This window comes from Sturnira hondurensis, unplaced genomic scaffold (assembly GCF_014824575.4).
Source record: "Sturnira hondurensis isolate 20B ecotype Veracruz unplaced genomic scaffold, ASM1482457v3 Scaffold0021555, whole genome shotgun sequence".
In the NCBI taxonomy this organism is placed as follows: Eukaryota; Metazoa; Chordata; class Mammalia; order Chiroptera; family Phyllostomidae; genus Sturnira; species Sturnira hondurensis.
In genome coordinates this window covers 1072971-1098266 of record NW_028094186.1, presented here as the reverse complement: position 1 = coordinate 1098266, position 25296 = coordinate 1072971, and the positions used below count along the sequence as shown (strand labels likewise).

At 43.9% G+C, this 25296-nt stretch overlaps 1 protein-coding gene and 1 non-coding gene across 4 annotated transcripts in view; both read left to right on the top strand.

Annotated features, from left to right (window-relative positions):
• Positions 1-24269, top strand: part of CEP85 (centrosomal protein 85) — a 30478-nt gene extending 6209 nt beyond the window's left edge. Inside the window, exons 3-14 of one of the 3 annotated variants that reach the window (XM_037032734.1) lie at positions 2731-2883; positions 8185-8879; positions 9651-9784; positions 10224-10341; positions 11594-11779; positions 16357-16509; positions 16741-16892; positions 17987-18098; positions 19018-19068; positions 20738-20845; positions 21969-22194; positions 22567-24269. In XM_037032734.1, the coding sequence (XP_036888629.1) occupies positions 2731-2883; positions 8185-8879; positions 9651-9784; positions 10224-10341; positions 11594-11779; positions 16357-16509; positions 16741-16892; positions 17987-18098; positions 19018-19068; positions 20738-20845; positions 21969-22194; positions 22567-22727 (2249 nt within the window). In that variant the 3' untranslated portion in view covers positions 22728-24269. Of the gene's footprint in view, positions 1-2730; positions 2884-8184; positions 8880-9650; positions 9785-10223; positions 10342-11593; positions 11780-12488; positions 12516-16356; positions 16510-16740; positions 16893-17986; positions 18099-19017; positions 19069-20737; positions 20846-21968; positions 22195-22566 lie in introns of those variants that run through there. The other 2 variants (XM_037032735.1, XM_037032736.1) reach the window with 2 other exon arrangements.
• On the top strand, positions 4863-5019 carry LOC118977876 (U1 spliceosomal RNA). Its single transcript, XR_005064632.1, has one exon. It is a non-coding gene; the product is annotated as a U1 spliceosomal RNA (small nuclear RNA).
• Positions 24270-25296: the final 1027 nt, after the last annotated feature.

Below are 25296 nucleotides of genomic sequence, written 5' to 3'. Positions count from 1 at the left end.
TATATTAAAAAATATATTAAGTATATAAAACATAAATGTATATACACATTCAATACATATTAAGTAGATATTGTAATTTAAATAGGAAGTAGCTTTTTAGAAATAACTCGAGCTCTGTGGTATTTATGAAGAAAAGGATACATTTTATACAACTAAGGAGGGCATTTTTTATTTAACTTTAAAATCCCACAGTGCCACTCTGGCTGGTGTAGCTCAGTGGATTGAGCACTGGCCTGAGACCCAAAGAGTCCCTGGTTTGATTCTTGGTCAGGGTGCATGCCTGGGTTGTGGGCCAGGTCCCCAGTGGGGGCCACGTGAGAGGCAACCACACATTGATGTTTCTCTCCCTCTCTTTGTCCTCCCTTCCCCTCTCTCCAAAACCAAATAAAATCTTTAAGGAAAAATATCCCACAGTGCCTTAAACATTCAGTAGATATTCTATTCTTCTAGACGTGCTATCTTGCATATAGTAGGCACTTTGAAAAGTGTTTGCTGAATCAATTCAAGATTCACTCAACAAGTATTTATTGAACATCTGTTATGTGCCATGCACTGTCTTAGGGCTGGGTTGTACGATTTCTTATGACAGTTTTGTGTATAATGCAAGTTTTTGGAATGTGATGATTCCTAACAAAGTTTAACTGCTTTTCTCATAGTTTTGTGTTCAGTAATCTCTCATTTGATTAATAATGATTTAATGTTTGATAAGTATGTTGCTGCTAGGCCATGTGGCATAACACAAGAAAATTTCAGCTTTCAAACTTGAATTTTGAAATAATTCAAAACATAGGCCTCTATAACTGTATACGCTAAAACATACTTTTATTGTAGCAAATATATCTTTAGAATTGATGTGTGGAATGGGTGCATGGAAAAGTAGTAGCAGTGAAGAATGGAAGATTAGTAGTAGTAACAGGGACTGGTTCTCAGTAGGAGGCCAGGAACACAGTAGAACAGGTCCTCAAGCGTCAGTTTTCAGTGTTTCAAAAGGCTTGGCGAATGGTACACTGACTATACAGATAACACCATATAGACACACCAGGAGGTCAAATTCTTTGCTTCTGGCTAAAATTACACTAATTTAGCATAGTTAACACTGGTTAATCTTCTGCTGATCAGCAACTCTGATTGTTGGCTATGTCTTTTATTAAGGATTATTACAGATTACTGCAGGTAAATAGATTCTTTCAAATCAGGTAGTCCACTGTGACGGAAAGGATAAAAGGAGTCATTGGGTAAAATTAGGTTTCCTTCAGTAGAAGGCAGAAGTAAGGGTAGCAAAAAGGTAGCACAAGTAGAAAGAATTAGGTAGCTTGGAAGAAGGGAATAAGATGATTTCTATTCAAATATCATTGGCTTTCCATTGGATCAGAGAGTCTATAGGACCATATTTTCTGATTTCAGCTTAAACTCTGACACTTTAAATGAATAAGTAGCTGCCGTTACCTTTTTGCTTGTTTGTTTACATGGATAATCAGGTATAATTTAGGAAAATTATAGTAGTTTTAAAAAATAATTTGAATTTAAGGCTTTGCTAGTACATTAGTAAATCAGGTATTTATTGAACACTTCCTACCTACCGGCACTTAAACAGCAAGATAATAAAGTCAGAAAAATTTCGTCACTTTTATATCTTAACCACTCAGAAATTTTAGTGGTTGGCCTTCCTTCCTTCCTTCCTTCCATCTTTTTGCATTACCTTTAAAAGCTCTTCAGATTGATTTTGATCTAGATTCAACCCTGTCCATGAGGGTACTGTGGTTCAGTCAAACAGTGGTTTTCAATGGGGGCTGTACTGCCTTTTACCCTAAGGAGCATTTGGGGACATACAGAGTATTTTCCGGCTTCACAGTGATGGCAGGAAGGGGTGAGGGCTGCTTCTGGCATTTAGTGGATGCGGACCAGGAATGCTAAACCATCCTGCGATGTATAGACTATACATGGAATAATTGGCTTCCCAAGAACATGAAAAGCACCTGTTGGGAAACCTTGTAAGAGGAAACAATGTGGGTATTGGGATTAGAACAACCTAGATCCAAACCTCAGCTCTATCCTCTGTAAAATAGGGGTGTCAATAAGATAATACTTTTCTGCAAGTAGGTAGATGAGATCATGTTTATAAAGTGCTGTGACTTCTGGGTTTCAGGAAATGGTAGCTATATTAAATGTTATTTTGTTTTCTGTCTCAGTACACCTGGATTCTTGGTAGGTTTTAGTTCTGTCTTTAAATGTTCTCACCTCTCATGCTATTTCCATCCAAAATTAACAAAATCAGCCATGGCTGGTGTGGCTCAGTGGATTGAGCACTGGCCTGCAGACTGAAGAGTTGCTGGTTCAGTTCCTGGTCAGGGCACATCTGTGGGCTGTGGCCCAGGTTCCTGGTTGGGGGTGTGCAAGAGGCAACTGATTGGCATTTCTCTTACACATTGATGTCTCTGTCACTTCCTCCCTCCTTTTCCCTTTCTCTAAAAATAAATAAATCTTTTTTAAAAAGGGTGGGCAGGGTAGGAGAGAGTAATGCGGGGGAAAGGGAGACAACTGTAATTGAACAACAATAAAAAACAGAAAATGAAAAAGAAAATGAGCAAAATGAGAGTTGCTAAAATAGGCACAGGAGAAAGGGGTGGAGTGCTGCTCTTCCTTCATAGGTTTAAGTGATTTTTTAAAAACAGCCTTGTGGGGTTATTATCAGCTGGTTAACACTAAAGGTGGGAATCCCACTTGTTTCAGCTTCCAGTGTGATTCAGAAGGGCAGTTCTCTGGGTTGTGAATGGCAGACCCCAGTTATCTCAGAGGCCTTTCGGAGCCGCTTCAGTCGCTGTTCAAGTGTTACTGACAGTGGAGACACGGCCATTGGCACATCGTGCTCAGACATGGCAGAGGGTAAGTTTGTGTTAATAATTTGATTACCAGTATATGTTGTTGTTTTCAGATTGTGTTTCAGGTGTATTGTCATTTCCAAAATATTTGTAAGTCAGTCCACGTGGAAAGGAGTCTGCTTGATTGTTCTTACCCCACTGCTTCTCAAAGCTTGTCCCCTCTTCGCAATTTCTGCTGTTTGTCCTGTCTCAGACAGCTTTTTAATCTTTCCCTCTAGTGCCACGTTAATCCTTGTGAAAGCTTGATTTCATAGTTTTCCTTTTTTGTAGTCGTCAATTGTTTCCACTATTTGCAGGATAAAATCCAGAGGCCTCAGTTCTTCTCCCACCTATTTCAATGTATTTCTTACTGTCACCAGGTCTCTTGTCTTACTGTGCTATGAAAGTGAAGAACTTTTTTTTTTTACATCTGGGCTTCTTTAATCTCATCCCATTTATGGTATTCCCACCTTCCCTTGTCTCTCCCAGCTATGCTGGCCTTAGTTTTCAAGGTTAGTGAAGTGCCTGACAAGACTTTTCCCAGCCTTTCCACCCATTGCTAATCTTCCTTTTTATAACCTTCTATCTTTATTGTTTCTGTCACTTGTTTTGGCACTTAAATTAGTAACTGCCAGCAGTCTTTTTGTTTAGATGATATTTTGTTTTTCATTTAGATGGTGAATTCCTAGAAGGCAGAGGATCTAATGATAATTATTAATGACAGCATATTAAATATTTTGTGATAGATACTGTACTAAGTTTTTAAAATATTTTTTCTTTAATGCCCTTAAGAATCTTATGAAATATTTTTATTTTTCTTTTTATTTTACAGATAAGATAACTGAATTTTAAAGGTTTCTTTAAAAAAGATTTTATTCATTTATTTTCAGAGATAGAAGGGAGGGAGAAAGAGAAGGAGAGAAACATAGATGTGAGAGAAACGTCAGTAGGTTGCCTCTCACCTGCCCACAGCTGGGTACCTGGCCTGCAACCCAGGCATGTGCCCTCAGCTGGGAATCAGACTGGGGACCTTTTGATTCTGAGGCTACTACTCAATCCACTGAACCACACCAACCAGGACTCAAAATGGTTTTTCAAAATTATCTATTTACTTTTAAGATTTTATTTATTTTTACAGAGAAGGGGAAGGAGGTAGAGAAACATTGATAGGTTGCCTCTCATATACACCCCTACTGGGGACTGAACCCACAACCCAGGCATATGCCCTGACCAGGAATTGAACTGGCAAACTTTCAACCTTTCGCTTTGTGGAATGACACTCAGCCAACTGAGCCACATCAGTCAGAGCTCAAAAGTCTTTTAAATTAATTGATTAAAATCATAAGACTAGTTACTTTGGTGCTTTGACAGATGTGACACCTACTAGGTATCTGGCTGTGATCAAAAAGATAATAATAAGTGCTGATGAAAATGTGGAGAGATTTGGACCTTTTTATGTTGCTGGTGGGAATATAAAATATTACAGCAGCTTTGGAAAGCAATTTGGTAGTTTTTGAAAAGGTTAAACATGGAGTTAGTTACCTTGTGGCTCAACAGTTCTACTCTTACTTATATATACACAAATGCTCATAGTAGCATTATTTATGGTAGCCAAAAAATGGAAACAACCCAAATCTCTATTAAATGATAATGGCCCTGGCTGGTGTGACTCAGTGGATTGAGCACTGGCCTGTGAACCAAAGGGTTGCCAGCTGGGCAACCCTTTGGTTCACAGCTAGGGCACATGCCTGGGTTGTGGGCCAGGTCCCCAGTAGGGGGCCTGGGAGAGGCAACCACACAGTGATGTTTCTTTCCCTCTTTCTCCCTTCCCCTCTAAAAATAAGTAAAATTAAAAAAAATAATGATAAATGGTAGTAAAATGTAAATAGTGTATTCATAGAATAGCCTATTATTCAGCAATAAAAAGAAATGAAGTATTGATACATGCTACAAAATGAATGAACCTTGAAAACATTTATGCTAAGTAAAAAAGGCCAAACACACATACTTAACCTGACAGGGGAGATACCATGATCAGGAAGGTGTTTTTTTTCTGGGTGAGGCTTATTCATTGCATTCCAAACGTGCTGACCCTTGTGATTTCCCCAAATGTGGGAAACTCAACTGCACAACATTTTAAAAATATTTTATTTATTTTTAGAGAGAGGGGGAGGGAAGAGAAATGGAAACATTTAAACATTTTATTTATTTATTTTTTGGGAGAGGGGAAGGAGGAGAGAAATATCACTGTGTGAAAGATAGATTGATAGGTTGCCTTTTGATTCATGGGCTGGCATGCAATGCACTGAGCTGTAATACATTCTTTTAAAATTGTAGTAGCCTTGATGTAGTGGTCAAAGCCATTGGTCTAGAAATTTTTTAAAGAACTCAAGATGTTTTTTCTACCAGGTTTGTTTTATACTGTGATCCTTAATTTTAATTTTTGCTCATTTCATTCATGAATCTAGGTTGGTTTATTTGGAGCACAGCTGACAAGAACCCTTATGACTGGTATAAAATATAGTTGGTTCATTGTTGCATCTGTAAGTTGAACAAGCGTGCTTTTGATTCCATTCCAATAAGGTGTTTTACCTTGAATATTCACAAGGGACAGGGCAGAGGTGGATACTGGAGGGTTCAGAAAGCTTTCAGCTCTTTGCTGAAGACTGACATAGTCACTGGCTTAGTTCAGACTTCATACTTTATAAACCAGTAAGTGATGTAGGCAGAGTGATCAAGGTTTAACAGTAGCTGAATCTACCACCCCTTACCAGGAAAGGAGGGTTGCTAAAAAGAATGCGTTGTGAGTTTTTTGGAGGGGTGTGGGGAGGATGTGGTTGAGAAGAGAGATTTAGAAATATATCTTTAAAGTGGTAAAAACCCAATGATTTGGGGGACTGCAGACTTGTCTAAATAAAAATGATCCCATACACTAAATTTTGAAAGCCTTTGAAAATTGTGCAAGATAGTGACCCCTTGGAAATAAGTATTGCTATTTTGTTTTAGAATGTTCTGAACCACAAACCAGGCTTAAGGTGTAACTTTACTTTTATAGCAGTTTGTCAGAATCAGGCAGTTTCCTTAATATAATTAAACCAAATAGACAAGTGACAAACGCTGACGAAGGTTTCACTTTTTTCCATCATCCATAGGGAGCCCTCACTCATTAGGAAATTAGAAAAGCAGCATTTTCCAGGGTCAGTTTGTACATTTTGGCTTTGGTTTTGGCATTGCTGCTTTGGGTATTATGGGATTAAAACTGAATTTGGAGAGTCTTGAGAAACAGTGGTACTGTGGATGGAGAATGGAAAGTGTTGCTAACATCAACATAGTAGCAACCCCTTATATGCCCAATCTCACTGCCTTCTGTTCCAAAATTATATTTTGGGAGCAGGGACCATTGGTGAGAGTGAATATTATGATGCCATTATGGAGAATTTTCAATTGAGAGTTTACTAGTATTAGAAGTCTTCATCATCACCAGTCTACCTGTTGACTAGTCCTATATTTAAATTGCGGGACATCAAAAACATTCTTTGACTCTGAAATGTCCTTCTTTCTTGGTCCTGAGAGGCTGATGCATGCTATCAGAAATTACTGTTTTTTTGTTTTCTTTGCTTGTTTTTAGTATGGCCTTTTAGCCCCAGGATATCTTGTGTGTAGAAAATTAGATATTGCATACATTACGAGGGATAATTTGGCTCCTCTTTGTTTTTAAAGAGCTGCTTACAAATCCATATGAAAAGATGGTAGCTCCTCTATACTGATTGAATTCTAGGAAAGCTTATAGCATCTGTCCTCATTAGCTGAGTGTGTTCTGTGTTGGTTGATGGAAAGAAAAAAGTGAGCCGTGGCTGGTGTGTCTCAGTGGATTGAGCGCCAGACTGCGAAGCAAAGGGTCACCAGTTCCATACCCAGTCAGAGCACATGCCTGGGTTGCAGGCCAGGTCCCTGGTAGGGGTCATGCGAGAGGCAACCACACATTGATGTTTCTGTCCCTCTCTTTCTCCCTCCCTTCCCCTCTGTCTAAAAGTAAATAAATAAAATCTTTAAAAAAACATAAAAAGAAAAAAGTGAAACAGGTTGATAGTCCACTCTTCATGGTAGATGTGCTTGGTTTGGGAAAGAGTACTGGGCATACTTGAAAAGGGAAGACATTTATATTCCTTGTTCCCTTACTCAGGTTTCTGCATGTTGAAGGTAACCGGTACGTTTTCTGGCTTGCTTGTAGTCCACTGCCCTGACATATTAGTTCTGTGACCTTGTAGTCTTCTTCGGAGTAGCACTTTATTTTTTATTTATTTTTAGAGAGAGAAGGAAGGGAAAGAAACATCAGTTGGCTGCCTCTCGCATGCTCAGGTCTCCTAACTGGAGACCTGGCCCACAACCCAGTCATGTACCCTGACCAGGAATCAAACCAGCAACCTTGCTGTTCATAGGCCAGCGTTCAATCCACTGATCCACACTGGCTAAGGCTCCTTCAGTGTAGCACTTTAAAGTTGGAAATGTGTAGAAATGTGAGACTTCTGTGGCAGGGCTAATGAGAGTTGTCTCCTAAGACTAGAAAGGAACTAAAGGAAATGTAAGTCCAGTATGAAAGAAAAGGGGAAAAAATCACAGTTGGAGACAGACAAAGGGGTAAGTGAAAGGCAAAAAATAAAATAGAGGATTTCGGTGTGTACCCACTTGAGAGTGCTCTCTGTGCTAGAGTGAAACCTGAGAGTTACTAAGAATAACTTCACATATTCAGGCAGTCACTTCTGGAGTGTGGGAGAGAGAACAGAATCCTGATTCAGATGCCGTGCTCCCTGCCCCGGATACAGAGCAGCACTATCCAGTTCACCTTATTCTTCAGATAGTTTTGATTCGTTGCTCACCTTCACTGGGAAGCTTTTGGAAGTCACAGAAGATTCTTGCAGCTCTTGGAAAAGATATTTTTATTAGATTGGATTGTAACTGAGAGGTACCCAGCTCCCAGAAGAGTAGGATCTAATCCATTTTCCCTAAGTAAGTGATTTTTTTTTAAAGTTCAGTTTTCAGCTTTGTTTGTTGACTGGCAAGATTTTTTTTATTCAAATGCAAGGAACAGGGTGTAAGTTAAAAATGAAGCCAGTGTTGCCTTTTCTTGGTTTACCTTGTGAATGACATTTGGGACCTTAGAACACACATCTCCCGGTTAGACTGTTGTGTCTTTCTTCCTGATATTTGTGATGATAGAGCCCTCTCTCCCTGGTCTCAGGGTAGGCAGAGGACATCTGACATAGCAGCTAAACTGAAGAAAGCTTGCTGCTTCAATTTTGACTATGGAAGACTATTTTTTCCACAGATTTTTGCAGCTCGAGTAGCAGCCCTTCTTTCCAGCCCATCAAAAGCCACGTAACCATTCCAACAGCCCATGTGATGCCTTCTACTTTGGGGACTTCTCCTGCTAAGCCAAATTCTACACCTGACAGACCCTCTTCCTCTAAAGTCCCTTTGTCAGGATTGGGTGAAAGTGTGGGGATGACAAGAAATGGAGACCTCGGTGCAATGAAACGTTCTCCAGGCCTATCTAGAGACTTCATGTATCTTTGTGGTGCTGCTGGAGAAAATGGAATTGAGCAGTCTTGGTTTCCAGCAGTGGGCCATGAAAGAGAAGAAGAGATGAGGAAGTTTGATATTCCCAATATGGAGTCTACCTTCAATCAGTCAGCAGTGATGGAGACACTTTATTCAGATCCTCGCTACAAAGCCCACTTCCACAACCTAAGAACCGACCCAAACAAGGAGTTATATAAAGTGTTGCCTGAGACCAGGAAGGCACCAGGCAGTGGGGTGGTGTGTGAGCGGAATGGACTGCACCCTAGCAGCAGCGGGTTGCTCCCTTTGGGTCTTCAGCCTGCTCCTGGGCTCTCCAAGCCTCTACCCTCTCAGGTGTGGCAGCCAAACTCTGACCCTTGGCATCCCTGTGAGCAGTCTTGTGAGCTCAGCACTTGTCGGCAGCATCTGGAGTTGATTCGTTTACAAATGGAGCAAATGCAGGTAAAGGCCCTTCTTTCCTTGGATTTTGCAGGTCCTGTGCAGATCTTTGAACTGTGTAAGTTTTGTCCTGTTTTGACTCTAAAGAAAACATTTGTAAGGGGAAAGATGTTTTTACGTAGGAAGTTAAGGCTTATAAATCCCATTGAATCTGTTGGTGGTCTAATTAAACACCAGGTGGGTTCTCCAAAATAGAAGGTTATAAGGAAAGACCCAAAAAAAGTCACCAGGCTAGGTACTTTTACATTCAAAATCTTACTGGATCCTTTTAGCACTCTGGTGTGGTATATGGAGAAATTTACCAGGTTCTTAGAATAAATCATTGTCCAGGGTCACAAAGCTGGTTCAGTGACAGAGCTAGGGTTTGAAAACTGCCTTTGAACTGCTATACGTTTCCCACTATACCACTCCTGTTTTTAAAAAAATAAAGTTCTGCTGCTGCTTAAGGGTGGGAAGGAGAGAAGCTGGACATACTCTCTTTTCCTGGTTGTTGAGGACATCTTATCTCTTGGTTTGCCTCTGGTGCCAGATAATGAAAGATAACTGACCTTTTCTTAGAAACTAGAGCCTTTCTGAGCACTGTCCAGTTGGCAGAAGTCTCCCTGGCAGGTTCTTTCCAGTCATGCATCAGAGCTAAAATTATTTCATAAACACTGGGCCTTCTTAGGCCAAGCCAGAGTGAGCCTTGATTACAGAGCCAGCCAGGTACTGCTCAGGTGTTTTCAGGTGCCTGTGGTTTAAGATCAAGCCCCTTCGGACCTGCTTGTCTTTCAGCTTCAGAATGGAACCACTTGCCACCATCCCACTGCTTTTGCTCCTTCACTGCCCACGTTAGAACCAGCACAGTGGGTCAGCATCTTGAACAGTAATGAACACCTTCTGAAGGAAAAGGAGCTCCTCATTGACAAGTAAGAGAGCAAAGGGTACCATAGGCCCAACTTCTGTTCTCCCAGCCCCTACTTAGAAGGCCTAACGAAGACTCCTGGAGAGTAGTACATCCTCCTCTGTTTGGGTGCACTCCTTGCTTCATGGTAGAGCTAGGTTGGTGAGCAGCCTAGTCCTGTATTTGACTAGTGTGTTAGACCAGTTGTGTATCTGCGTGGGCCCTGTGTGTGGAGGGAGCGGGGGTGGGGGTTAAAGGGGGCAGCTGGTTCTTTGCAGCTGATCTTGCCTCATTTCCCCCCAGTCAGCTATCTCATTTGTTCCTCCTCCAGCAAAAAAGTACTGCCCAGAACCCAAGGTTCTAGCTCATATAGTATGGATTGTACCAATCTAAGGAAAGTGGAGGCTCATAATTGCAAGTGGGTGAGTGTCAGACCCCGGACCTCATTCTACTGACTTTTGCAGGCAGAGGAAACACATCTCTCAGCTGGAGCAGAAAGTGCGAGAGAGTGAACTGCAAGTCCACAATGCCCTTTTGGGCCGCCCTGCCCCCTTTGGGGATTTCTGCTTGCTGAGGCTACAGGTAAGCATTGGCAGCAGCTATGTTGGCATTGTGCTTGTCATAATTCAGTGTCTTTGCTATGCTTGGCACTGCTAGGTGTCCAGGAGATAGAAAAGAAACCGAGTGATATAAGGTGTTTCTGCCCTCAAAGAGTAAGCATCCTAATTGTTGTAAAGCATCCCTCTCCTGCCTTTGTGGGGTCAGAAAAAACTTGAGGGTAGAATCAGGTGGCCATCCAGATGCTTTGGTGTCAGGACATTACTTGGGAGAAAAGGAGGGCAGAGGAAACTACATGGTAAGGTCCTAGAGTTGAGTGATGTTCTAAGAAGTTTTAATCTACTAGCCCTGGCCAAATGGAAGGAGAGTCAGGTGTAATGGGATATTTAGAGCCATTTTGATTTTTATCTTCCATGTCTAGGAGCAGCTGAAGGAAATCATTTTCTCACTAAGGTCAGTGGCTATAGAAAAAGCCTGCTTTGTTGACCAAGCTCTGTAATTTGGGCTTTTGAATGATGGATATAGACAGATTGTAGTACTGGCTTTGCCACCTAGTGGGCCTGTTAAGACTGTTGTATCTGATAGAATCAGATTGTTACAGTGAGAAAGGCCCTTAGATAAACTGTAGTTCAGTTCTCTAAAAATAAAACTTAGGCCAAGGAAGAAGAAAGAACTTCCCTAAGATCGTATAGAGAAAGAGTGGAGGAGAACCAGGCCTTCGGCCCAGGTCTTCTGATGTCTTGCCCTGTGTGCCTTCCTTTATACTACAACTCCTCAGGTACTGCTTTAAGGCAGTGGCTCTGAAATGGGAGCATGCATCAGAATCACCCAGAGGGCTTTTTAAAACACAGATTATTGAACTCTGGCCCAGTAGCTTAGTTGATTGGAGCATTGTTCTGATAGGCCAAAGTTGAAGGTTTGATTTCTGGCAGGACACATACAAGGGTCAACTAATGAATGCATAAATAAGTGGAACATCAAATTCATGTTTCTCTCTCTCTCCCTTCCACTCTCTTTAAAATCAATTAAATGTATATTGTTGAGACCGAACCCCAGAATTTTGGATTCAGTGGGCCTGGGAATTGGGTTTAAGGATGAGCAATTCTAGCAGATTCCCAGGTGTTACTGATGCTGTTAGTCTAGACCATCTTTTGAGAAGCACTACTTGAAGAAATTTTTAGAGAAAGATGATAGTTGACCTCAAAGTCTGCTGGGATAAGTAAAGGACATGGGACTGTAAGATTAAGGAATAGATATATTGAGGATCTTTCTGCAGGAATTGCAGCGAGAGAACACTTTCTTACGTGCACAGTTTGCACAGAAGACAGAAGCCTTGAACAAAGAAAAGATCGAGCTTGAAAGGAAACTCTCTGCCTCAGAGGTTGAAGTCCAGCTCATCAGAGAGTCGCTCAAAGTGGCGTTGCAGAAGCATTCAGAGGAGGGGAAGAAACAGGAAGAAAGGGTGAGCTAAGGAGCTAATAGCTCTCTTATTCACAAAAGAGTTGATAGCCCTCTCCACCAAGCTCTAAGCTGTTTCTGGCTCCCATTCTTGGAACCAGGAGGAGCCAGTTGAGTCAGACCCTGCATTGCCTTCTCATTCAGGACTGGTCTTCCAGAAATGGAACTCCTTTTGTTTCATCTTCACAAAAATATTGTATCACAGAAAAAAGCCCTCACTGCCCCAGGATGTGATGGGCCACCAACCAGCTGGCTTGGATGGAAAACCAACCTGAGCAGTCATACCAGATGGTATTGTTGCAAGATGTGTAAATCCTGTGGTAAATTCACACCATTCAGCCTGGTTTTTCCTCATTCTACTTAAAACGAAGGGAAGAATCCCACATGTGCAGTCAGTTTGGGAGTTCTGACATTTTTGCCATTGCAGTTAGATTTGCCTTTGGATGAGCTTGGTCATCACAGGAGTAATTGATTTAAAATCTTTTGGTTGTGTTCACAACTGGCTCTAATGCAGATGTTCTTTGGGGATGAGTTTAGTAATTTTAGCTTTGGACCACTTGCATCAAAATCAGCTAGAACAGTGCTTCTTAAATGTTAAACTTTAATGTGCTTAAGAATCACTTGGAACCTGGTTGGTGTGATTCAGTGGACTGAGTGCTGGCCTGCGTACCAAGAGGTCACCAGTTCGATTCCCAGTCAGAGCACAGACCTGGGTTGTGGGCCAGGTCCCCAAGTTGGAGGTGAGCAAGAGACAACGTATTTCTCGTATATTGATGTTTCTCTCCCTCTCCTTCCCCTCTGAAATCTTTTTTTAAAAAAGAAGAAGAATCACTTGGATTTAGAATAGGTGTAGAGTTGCATTAGGCATAGGGTTAGTTCTAGGCTTAAGTGCCACGTCCTCTTCCAGCCATGTTGTCTGACAAGGTCCAGGCATGGAGGACTCGAGTTCAAGGAGATCGTCTCCACGGAAGAGAATGTGGCATCCAAATTAGGTTAACAATTGACTGTTTTAATTATTTTATTTAGGTTAAGGTTAAGTATAGGTTTAGGTTTCACCTTAGGTTTTAGGTTGAGAATAGGTATAGAGCTAGGGTTACCTTGGGCTAGGTTTTGGGTTATGGTTGAGGTTAGGTATAGGTTGAAGTTATAGTTAGGGTTAGAGTAAGATTTAGGATGAAGGGTAGGGTTAGGGTTAGTAATGGGTAGAGTTAGGGTTAAGGTTGGGTTTTGGTTTCAGTTTAGGTGTAAGGCTAGTGTTAAGACTAGATTTAGGATTGAGGTTAGGTATATTGGTAGGGTTAGTGTTTGAGTTAGGTTAAGGATAAAGTTAGGTAGAGGTTTAGGGTTAGGATTTGGGTTAGGGTTAGAGAGGGGATTAAGTATAATGTTATTGTTAGGGTGAAAGTGAGTATAAGATTAGGTATAGAGTTACATTTTGAGTTAGAATTAGGGTAAATTTTGGTATACAGTTAGGGTCAAAGGAGGGTTAGATGTAATACAGAGTTGAGGATAGTATAGGGTTATGTTTCTGGTTAGAGTTAGTGGTAGAGAATTGAGTTAGGTCTACAGATAGTGTTAGGGTTAGTGTTGAGGATAGGTATAGGTTTGGATTAGGATTTTGGTTAGGGTTATAGAGAGGGTTTCACATAGGGGTTAGAATTAAGGTTAGGTTTAAGATTAGGCATATTGTTAGGATTAGGGCAAAAGGTATGGCATTACTGTTAGGGTTTGGTTTAGGGTTACGGCTAGTGTTGAGTTTAAGTATTATGTCAGCGTTAGCATTAGATTAGCATAGAGTTAGGGTTAGTGTTGAGGTTAGGCATTGGGTTAGGTTTTGTGTTTTAGGGTTGGGGTTCGAGTTAGGGGTAGTGTTAGAATTGGGGTTAGAGTTGGGGATAGGGTTGAGTTTTGCTATAAGGTTAGTTTTAGGGTTAGAGAGATGAGGTTAGGGCTTCACTGAGTGGTAGAAGTTAGATTAGTGTTTAGGTTGGGTTAGTATTAGGGTTATCAAGATGATTAGGTATAATTTAATGTTAGAGTTAGGGTTAGGTTTAGGTTGAGCATTGGTAGGTAAGGTATATGGTTAGGGTTAGGGTTAAGGTTAAATTTAGATTTTTGGTTAAGGTTAGGAAAAATAAAAAAAGGATTGCTTGGCCCTGGCTGGTGTCGCTCAGTGGTTGAGTGCCACCTGCCAATCAGAGGGTCGCCAGTTCAACTCCCAGTCTAGGGCACAAGCCTGGGTTGCAGGCCAGGTCCCCAGTAGGGGGCGCTCGAAAGGCAACCGCACATTGATGTTTTTCTTTCTCCCCCCCTTCCCCTCTGTCTAAAAATAAAGAAATAAAATCTTAAAAACAAACAAACAATTATTTGGAGGTCATGTTTAAAATGCAGATCCAGCTTCATTAATTCTGGGAGGAGACAGGACCTGAGAGCCTGCATTTCTAACAAGCTCCCAAGTGATGTTGGCACCATTGGTACAGCAAGGACTTTTTAAAAAAGAAACTTTTACCTGGCTGGTGTAGCTCAGCGGATTGAGCGCAGGCCTGTGAACAACTGTGGTTCAATTCCCAGTCAGGGCACATGCCTGGGTTGCAGGCCAACTTCCAGCAGGGGACTCACAAGAGGCAACCATACATTGATATTTCTCTCCTTCTCTCCTTCCCTTCCCCTCTAAGGATAAATAAATAAAATCTTAAGAAAAACTTTTAATGAAAAATAATGTAGATACATGTATCTAAGGTAAATCACCAAATATCAATATGTTTATAATAAAAGTCAGTAGTTCTGTTCCCAGATCATTCCACAAAGGTATTATTCATTGTCAGTTCTTTTCTTCCTCCTGATACATACTTCTGTATTTCTTTTTTACAAAATATTTATTTAGTTTTAGAGAGAGGAAGGGAGGGAGAGAGAGAGGGAGGGAAACATCAGTGTGTGGTTGCCTCCTGCACATCCCGCACTGGGGAACCTGGCCCACAGCCCAGGCTTGTGCCCCAACTGGGAATGGAACCAGGGACCTTTCAGTTTGCGGGATGATGTTCAACCCACTGAGCAACAGTAGTCGGGGCAAGTTAATAATTTATTTTCTTCCTGTCATTTTAGAGATGTTTTGGGAGGGAGAAACGATAAACAAATGTGGTCTGTCCATCACTTTTTAAAATTCAGAGTTGGTCATCAGCATTTTTAACAAACTTCCCAGGTGATTCTGATACATGTTAGAATGTGAGAATCACTGGTTCTGAACTTGAAGAATATAGATTGTATCTCAGGTAAAGCTTTACACTGATTTTCAGGTATCTCTTAGTACTGTCTTATCTTTGGATTACATTAGGCCTTTGCCTCCTCTTTGCCTTCAGTATATCTATCTTTTCTCTGCTTTCTCTTACTTCCTTGAGCTTCCTTTTTATAAATCAAAGAAAAAGCCACAATAGTGGAGAAAAAAGTCTGCATTTAACAAATCTCGATTGAGTAGGGCCTGCTTTACGTTGACCACTGACTGTGCCGTGTGTCAGGGATATGATAATGAGAAAAATGGGCCCAGTCCTTCCTGTCAAGAAGTTTACAGTCTCATTAACCCTTTCCGATGATTGCTTAGCTTTGTGTCATGTGTGGCATTTAGAAAAGAGTGCATTGCCTATTAACCAGAACACACCAGACTAGTTGAATGTCTACAAGGAAGTTGTATATACTTTGGCAATTCATTTCTGATGCAGAACACCCAGAGTTAGCATCAGATTCCACAGGTTTAAGGGCGTAGTCCCCAACAAGACTGCAATTATTTCAGATGCCAGCTGCAAGTTCTGGATTCTCCAGAACAATTCAGAATTTAGGAAGGTGCTATACTTAGGATTATAGTGTTTGGGGGCTTTTTTAATGCTTTTTTTAAGATTGTATTTTTTCCATTATCATTTAGTCCCCTTATAGCCACATTCCCCCTGTACCCACACACAGTCACCACACTGTTATCCATGTCCATGAGTCCTTTTCTGGGATTATGGTTTTATTATAAAGGATACAAATCAGGACCAGTTAAATGAAGACAAGGTCTGGGAAGGTGTTGAGAGGAGGGCTTCTGTGCTTTCTCCCTGTGGAATCAGTGTATGTCACCTTACTGGCACATCCTTTTCTTCACCAAACAGGAAGCTCACTGCGCTTCAGTGTCCAGAGTTTTTATTGGAGTTTTGTTGGGTGGGCTCTATGAGCTTAGTTCCTTTGGTCTTTCTAATGACTAGCCCCATGCTGAGTTATCTCATTAGCATAAGTGCATTCATGTTGGGCTTTGGCCCACTGTGAATAACAGTCACTCCTATTATTTGGCCAATTCCAAGAGTTTAGAAATTACCTCCCAGGAACCTGGGACAAAGACCAGACAAATTTTGGTCTTTGTCCCAGACAAAGACCATAATTTGTTCTGCAATGTGTATGTTCTAATCTCAAATGGGAAAATTTGATCAGCTTCCTGACTTTATTGCAGTAAAATAACATTTAGAGCTGAGAGGACAGAGGCAGTGGTCAGTTTGAAAAAAGTTGATGGCCCTAGAGGAGTCAACGGAGACAGGTTCTTTACATTTCTTTCCCTAGGTCAAAGGTCGTGATAAGCACATCAATAATTTGAAAAAGAAATGTCAGAAGGAATTAGAGCAGAATCGGGAGAAGCAGCAGCGTATTGAGACTTTGGAGCGCTACCTGGCTGACCTGCCTACCTTGGAAGACCATCAGAAGCAAAGTCAGCAGGTAGTAGCAATGTCTGGGCATATCTGGGGCCAGCAGGGAGTGGCCAAGCCAGGGGGACTTTCTCAGCCTCTGCTCTATGAAGTTACCCCTTGGTTTCCTAAAAGGAAAACCCCTCAGACCCCTAGATGTTGACACTGACATCTGTCAAATTTACAACTAGACTCTAAACTTTTTAGGTACCCAGACAGTCTTTTTGGTTTGTTGACCTAAGCCTGAGGTCTTGTCTCTCAGCTTAAGGATTCTGAATTGAAGAGCACAGAGCTGCAAGAGAGAGTGACTGAGCTGGAGAGTTTGCTGGAGGAAACCCAGGCAGCATGCAGAGAGAAGGAGGTTCAACTGGAAAGCCTGAGACAGAGAGAAGCAGACTGCTCCACTAGACATAGGTAAATATTCCTGTGGGGTTGCAGAAAGAAGTGAAGAACTGAGGTCTGGTCCAGGCTATCCCACTTACTACCTGTGTGACTACTCAAGTCACTTGTCTTCTCCAAGCTTCCTTTTCTTTGGATTGTGATTTACAGAAAAGCTGCCTGTGGGTAAGGAATATATCTTTTATATGGAGAGTGGGGGATGTAATGGTGCAGTGGGAGCTTGTCATTGTATCCCTTGAAAGGATACAACTCTCAGTGCCTGCCATAATAACACTGGAAAATAATCCTTGAATATTTGTGTTGAGTGAATGGAAGTACTTTATAAACTGGGAGATGAGTTGTCTGTATATTTGCAAAAGTAGGTCCTAGTGCTAAACTGGGGGCTATCCACGTTTTGAACCTTGTAAGATAAAGGCTACCAGCAGCATCTGTTTCTCCTCAGCCCTCAGAATTGCTCTCAATTGCTACAGCAGGTTCTGAGAGCGAAACAAGATTCCATAATGTGCTCTCAGGGTGTCTTGGGAGCCTCCTCCATATTAATAGCAGTTTTCTGAAAATGTGATAGCTGTGTTCAACAGCCTCTTGGACCAAATCCAGTTTCTAATGGATGGATTGGATTTCTCATCCCATATTCTACCCCAGTGACCCTGTTGTTTATCTTAGCTGCGATGAAAGTGAGTATAGGGGTCCATTGGAGGAGACCACTGGTTGGAGTCAGAAGTGAGGTTAGGGGACAAAGTTGCCTCTGCCCCAAACTATGTTTACCAAGAAAGAGATTGTTTTGTATTTCCCAAAATTCTAAAGTATACATGTATGGCTTTTATAATCCAAATACATGTCATAATGTTTGTTTTTGTATATCAAAGCAAAGAATAAAAAAGCTTTGGGCAGGTGGCCATTGTATAGATGTTGGCTTCTAGGGAAGGGAACTAATGCAGACTGAGCAGCTCTTTTGTGGCAGACCCTACATTACGACAGACTTAACATTGTCCTCAGCTGTGGCTCTGAAGGGCCTAAGTGCTTTGCCCCAAAACATACAGTAAGTAGATCAGGAGTCAGAGCTACTTCTGCCTGACTTCAGACTCCTTAAAGAGGCCACTGTCTTTCAGCCTGCAAGATAAGCAATGCGTTGAGGCCAGTGGAGAAAGTCCAGCTGAACAGGAAGAATGCCCAAAAGTGGAAATGGAGTCCTGCCAAAAGGAAAGTGCTTCCCTTCGGAAGGTGACTTGGGGTATTGAGGCTGTCACGAGGGGAAAGGCTGAGAGGAAAGAGAAAAGTTGTGTATTGGGAAGGAACCTGAATCTTGGGCCTCAGGTCACCTAGGGTCTGTTACCTAGAGCTTTGCCTCTTTTCCAAAAAGTCATTCCTACATAATAAGTTTGCATTTTAGATATTTATTCTTATGACAGGCAAGCAACGTAAAGGAAGGACATGCCTCTAAACATTCAGACTCGATGCTTCAAAATGGTACACTGAAGCTTGGTGCCTGCACTTCACTCATGGCTCAGGCCCCATGCAGATTCTCTCGTGCTGGGCAGAGATCCAACCACTGAGGTGGCCCTAATCCAGCAAGGAGGAAGGAGACTGGAGCCTGCTAGTGAGACTAATCACAGATCAGCAAAAAAGAAAACCCAGAAATAATTCAGAGAATACCTGAGGTCTTAAAGGACAGGAAACTGGGCCTGTTCAGTTTCTTTCCTTGAACATCAGTGTAACAAAAGCTATAACAACGATCACATCTGTGGATAGGGCAGGCTCTATTAAACTGTACTTGTAGTCGTGCATGCCCTTTACCAAAGAATCAGAATTACACTGACTGTATATAAAATTAATTGCACTGGCCTACAGTCATCTGGTGAGGGTATCTCCCCCACCCATTCCGACCCCCCAGTAGTGGTCATGAGTCCACACTACTTTTTTTTTTCCAGTAAATGAAGCACAGGAGTGTGAAACTGGTTATCCAGGACAGGGAATCTGAGTTACATATATTTCTGTAGATAGAGCTAACTTGTCTTCACCCTGGTCTCACCAGTAGGACTAGTAGACAAACCACAGGTCCCAGTGTAGCCTCTTGCCCTCTTGTCTTCTTCTGCAACATCAGCCTGTGCTTACGGCCTTCCTTGATAACTCTGCCTTTCAGATTGTGGAGAACCAACAGCAGAAGATGGATCACTTGCGTTCAAAAGTGCAGGTGAGGTGGAACCCTTGGGACATTGTAGGCAGGACTTAACGATGGAAGCTCTAGAATTTAGCCAGCAGTCTGTACTGTTCTCTGCTATGCAGTTTGCTCAGTGTTAGGCACACAACAAGAATGAGACCCAATCAGTGCTTTTAGCCTACAGTCTTGTTGGGAAGGGTTTTACACAGTGCTGTGAGAGCAATGTCCATGTTACATAGGGGAGCGTAGAAGAGTCAGTGGGAGAGGAGGAGGTCAAGAGTTGCTGGAGGTCATGATGACCCTTGAGGGAAGAGGAGGAGGAATTAGGCAGGCAGAGAAATGGAACTGGAAAGGATGGTATTGGAATTCCAGATGGAAGGAACAGCATGGGTAGGAACATGAAGGCACAAAACTGCAGTTTTGCAAATGGAGCTGCAAGGACTTTGATACTGTTGAATTAAGATGGTGAATGGAGAAGTAGGCTATGGGAGGAGTCTCCCATTAAGTTAGCTTTTATTCTCTAGGTAGGTGTTGGGAATTGACTACAGCATTTAATTGGGGTGTGGTGTGGTCAGGTTTGCAACTCAGGCTTCCGTATGGAAGAAGATTGGCTCTTGGAGTGGGGCAAGGCTGGAGGCCAGTGGACTGTTGTGAAAACCCTCATGGGACATGAAGAAGGAGCCTGACATCAGGCAGCACAGCAAGGAGATGTGAGGGGATGGGTTTAAGTGAGTTTTAGGGGGTGAAATTGAGAGGAATCAGTGACTGACAGAATTAGGGGGTTGAAGAATAAGGAAAAAAATCAAGGAGAACTGGTTTCTGTTTTGAGCCAGAGTGGGAGTGTCCTTTATACTTTATTTAAATCAGCTGTAAAATTGGGGGATATTGGGATGAATAGAATGAGAGGTGGAAGATGATAAATATAAATACCTCCTTCCCCAAACTACCCACACACACACATTAACTAGATTTGGTGCCTGTGGGAATGTTCTACTCCTCCTCATCTCTGTCAGATGCATTTAAAACATAGTATTGTCAAGGACTTGGGCTGTGAGCACCCTAAAGACTGGTATTGTTTTCAGTAGCCTCTGTAGCCCGTTATAGTAAGTGCTCAGTAAATATTGAACTCAACTGAATGGATTCCGTTCCCAGTCCTCAAGAAAGCTACGGTGTAGTGGAGGGGGAGGCATTGTGTGCACAGCCAGCAGATGCACTCATGAGCTCTGATGGGGGTATGAGTAGCAGGGTGAGGTTAGGATTAATTGCCTCTGATTTGCAGATTGAGGAATGTTCAGGTGGGCCTTGGAGGTTTCCTAGGTGATAGGCAGAGCAGAAGAGGAGTCTAGGCAAAGGGGAAGAGAAGTGAGCAACAGTCTTGGAGCTGGAACCTTTGACGATGAAGGCCAGCTAGTTATTCCATGTGGCTGGAGTGTAAATTGTGTGGAGGGTAAAAAGAGAGATGGCTGAAAAGTAGGTAAGGGCCTGACTGGCCTGGAACACCCTCCTGAGGACCTGGCTTCTTAATTTGTACAAGGTCACTGGCTGTAAAAGGGTTTTAGTCAGGGCTATTCTAAATAAACTCTTAGCAGCAGTGTTTGGGCAGGGTAGGGCTTTACTATATAGTCCAGGCCATGGCGACAGGCTCTGAACCAGACTAGTTACCCTGGTGTGTTCTCCCACCACTCCTTGCCATGGAATTTAGAGCCTACAGCAGCAAGTGGCTCAAGAAGAAGGAACAAGCCAAGCCCTGAGAGAGGAGGCCCAGCGGAGGGAGACAGCTCTGCAGCAGCTCCGCACAGCTGTGAAAGAGGTGAGCAGCACCAGCTGGGCTCCTTGGTACTCTTTCTCTGTGTGTGCTCTCTCCCCATCCCCACTCCCACATGAGCCGCCATGTTTGAAAGGTACCTGCTGAGGTTTTTTTGGTGGAGGAATAGGAAGGGACATTGCATCATCCTTTGTATTAAAGGTCCTAAACCTGGCTTAGAGTGGTTATGATGACCCACGAATGCTTTTTGTATGTGGGAAGTCATTCTCTCTCCCTTTGTCTTCCTGCAGCCACAAATTTGTGGGGTTGGGATGGTTCAAGAATACTGACCTTGGTGGTCAGTATTCTTGGTGGTCTTCATGGAGTAAACAGCTGTCACCAGGGGCAACCAAGTTCACTGGCCAAGTGCCTCTGGGGAGTCTCCCAGAGCAAGGATCGTCACATGTCCCAGTGTGGGTAAGGGCTGGGACCGGAGGAGGAAGTCTTTTCAGTGTCTTTAAAATAGGATAGAGGTAGGGAGGGAAGGAGAGTGGGTTAAGCTGTGCAGGGTAAGGGGGAAGAGACACAGGTGTATGTGAGTAACTGGTCTGTGTAGCGAAGCCCATCTCCACTTGAGCTAAGGTTCAGAAAGGAAGGCTACATTCCAGCACTGTCTGCTCCAGGTCCCCAGCTTCTCCCACCACCCACTCAGTGGCCACTAACTGTCATGTTGTCATTACTGCCCCTTTTATTCCTCTGATACACACTGATCAGACTGGCTGATGGCCACTTTTGTCAGGGTGGCAGGGAGAGATTGAAACCAGTGTCTCCTCAGATTTCACAGTTCACGTTAAGCCTTCTCTAATAGCCTGGCTAACAGAGTTGGCTGAGGGACTGGCTTCAGATAGAGTTCCGAGGGGTGGGAGTATCTTCTCTGGTTCCTGAACAGAAACCTGGAGGCTGATGACTCAGTCTGCTGGGGAGTGGTTTCCTCTCCAGTGTGGGAGCCCTGTGGACTAATCCTTCCTATAGGAGGAACTAGGCCTGATACTGGAAATGGGGTGTAAGGGGTGACATCACCTGACTGATAGCTTCCCCCTCACACACAAATACACATCTATTCACACAGGTACAGATGCGCTGTCTCTCCCAGGCCTGGGTTAATGTTCTTGCCTATTTATCCTCTCAGCTTTCAGCACAGAACCAGGACCTGATTGAAAAGAATCTGACACTTCAGGAATACCTGCACCAAGCTCAACCAGGGTCCCCATCGTCACCAGACACAGCCCAGCTGGCATTTGAGCTGCACCAGGAGTTGGCCAGTTGTCTTCAAGATCTGCAAGCTGTCTGTAGCATTGTGACCCAGAGGGCCCAGGGCCATGACCCCAATCTCTCCCTGCTCCTGGGCATTCATTGTGAGTCCTCAGGCCAGTCTGGGGCCCAGGAGAGTACCTTTCTCCTCTCACCCTCATCTGACTTCTCCATCCTTATGGCAATGTGTGAACAAGTCTCGGGGGGCCTGACTACTATCCTCTGAGAGTTGTGTATTTTGCAAAGTAGATGTTCTCTAAGTCTGTTTTGAAAAAGGCATGTTTTGGGGGTACCTGGGTGCAGGACAAGCAAAAAGTGGCCCTTGGGCAGCTAGTTTTCAGCCCACCATCCCCAGTTGCTATTTTAAAAATGCTGTGTCTCAAGACCATGGGCCTCCAGGTACAGCCTGGGCATACTGCCCCTCCACCTGAAAGTGTCCTTTGACTAACATTCTCTCAAAATGCTCTTTTCCCCAGCTGCACAGCACCCAGGGACTCCACTAGATTTACAGAAGCCGGATGTAATCAGGAGGAAACTAGAAGAGGTTCAACAGCTGCGCCATGACATCGAGGATTTAAGGACCACCATGTCAGATAGATATGCTCAGGACATGGGAGAAAACTGTGTCACGCAGTGAGGAATGCTGGGCGTGGGACAGGTTGTATTCCCCAAGGGAGGATCTGGTCTGCTGAGAGCACAGTCCAGCAGGCCCTGCCCTGACAGTCTCTTGCCTCCTGTGTGCTGCTATTCCCAGAGAAAGTGTGGAAGGGAGGTAAGAGCCTCCATCTGGGGCCGAGGGCTGCCTAGGGAACTGTGTCCGCTCTGTGACTTGCTGGCTTTGCCTTGTTGAATTGCATTTTTCCTATCATCCTGATTCACCCTTTGAGGGTGAGTTACTGATTAACTTTTGCAGGTCACCTGGTAAGTCTTCACAAACTATTTCAAGCCTCAGACTGACCTCAAAGACAAACAGGCTTCTCACCTCCCTTCTCCATCCTTTGGGGTGGATCTGCATTCATTCCCACTCCATACCTTGGTCCTGCTGATGCGCAGATTTTATTAGAGGGCCTTGAAAGGCTGAGTACCAGTAACATGCTCATTTGGGAATTCTCAGGCCTCATGAGTCAGCCTTCCTGGGAGTTGGGCTAGCTTCTGGGTTTGCTTAGGCCCAGTCCCACTGCTTCTTCCTCAGGGCTCTTGTCCTCACAGACACCTCAGGGTGATCTGTTCATTAGCAAAGTACCTACTAGAATTGGGGGCCTAGGGATTATAGGCTCCTTCGTCTGCGCCATTTTACAGGAGACCCCACTCCAGCTGCCCTGAGGCCTTGGAGCCCTGGCCATATGTTAAATGTAGCCCCCTTCTCCTTTATTCTCAGGCCGTCCAGGTAGCCCCCTTCTTGGGCTTTCAGTGCAAGCTCCTCTGTGGTTCTGGGTTTAGGCAGGATTTTCCCCCAGGATGCCCCAGGTCAACTGTCAAGCTGCTTACCCCCTCACCCTGGGGCAGGGCCCCTGCCCAGACCTGATTTGTGCCTTTTGTGTCGGGTGGGTGGGGTTCCCTTTCCAGGCTCTGGGCCCCTTAAGAGTTCAGAGTGCCTAGTACAGGTTTTAAGGTACACTTCAATGTTTTCTGGGGTGGTGGTGGTGGTGTTTCTCTAGGGCCTTTGGACCCTCTGCTTTCTGTTTTCTGTTGCCTCCTGTTGAGGGAGCATCTCACGGATGTTTGTATCTGGTTGCTGGGCTGGCCCCAGGCCTCCTCTAGAGCTGGAGCCAGGCCAGGCGGAAGCCATGTGTAGGCATGGGGAGCACTGAGCAGTTCAGGAGCCACCGTGAAATTCTTGCTGAGCTTTGAGCTGTCAGGGAAACAGCCTAGACCTCACTGCTGGGCCTGAATGAGACCCGTTAAGTGTTTTTACAGATTGTGTTTTATTTATGCAGTGACTTATTCCTTCCATTCAGAGCTGTCCCACCCAGCCATCCCCTCAGCCTCTGGGCTCCTGCCTCCTGAAAACAGAACTGCCTGGTTGGTCTCTCCACCCTGTATTGGGAGCTCAGCCACCATGCTCACGGGTATTTTTCCTCATAAAGTTTATAAGCAGTTATTTATATGAACTCTTATTATGTCAACTGGTTTGTATTGCCTATTTTTATTACAAAATAAAAATTTAACAGAGTCCTCAGTTTTCTATTGCCTTCCATCACCGCTATCCCCTACTCCACCCCTTATTTTGGCTTGTTGAAGCCAAAGCCTGGGAGTTTAGCCAAGTTCCTCAGACAACAGCAAGGAGGACCTTTGGCAGGACCAGCCTCGTGTCTGTGTCTCTACTTCTCTATTGTTGTGCGAGGAAAATCTGGTCTATTCCCATAAAACTGTCTGTTAGGGCAGAGCTGCTCTGCGTCACAGAAAAGTTGCCTTTAGAGTTTCAGTAATGTGTGAAGAGGAAGTCGGCTACCTCTGAGTTGCTGCAAGGAAGTGGCTTCCCCTGGAGCAGGCAGGGCGCTGTTTGCCTCAAAGAGTCGGGGCCATGTTCCTGGGGCACTCTTCAAACCCCAGGGGGGCTTCTGGAGGGGTGTCATGTCCAACCCCAGACAGACAGCAGTCTCCAAAACTGGGCTGGTTGCTACACTCTGCTCCCTTTGAACCCCCTGAATTTGTGCTGGGAGTAGGAGTGATTTCAGAGTGCCATCTGTGAACTGGAGTTGGGGCTGGTCTAGGGACACCCCACCCAAGACCAGCTGTGGATCTGTAACAAGGAGTCTGACGCCTCTGCCTCCACCCTTTCCAGAGCCAGCAGCCTCTTCTTACCTTGGCCTCCATCTGGCTCCTTGAGGGTGTGGCCCTGTTTCCTGCCACCACCCTTGCTTAAGTTTGCAAGAGTGGAGAGGGACATTGGGAATTTCTCAAGCAGGGGTTGTCTCTGCCTTGGTGTGCCTATCCAGAGGGTTAGCCATTTGTGGGTGTCCCCTGGGGGACTGTGGAGAAGGGTCCCCTGGAGCTAGATTATCTGACAACCCCCTTCAAAATTCAAAGACGGGAGCTGAGCTCCGCGGCGCTGCCGTGGCACTAAGGGTGGGCGGCTGGGCACAACAAATCCGGGCGAAACTGTGGAGGTGGCCGTTGCCAAACTCTGCCCTCCTGGCTTTTCTAGCCCTCGGGTCCCACCCCAGTCTCACACCGGACCCAGATGAGAGAAGGGTGAAAGCCGG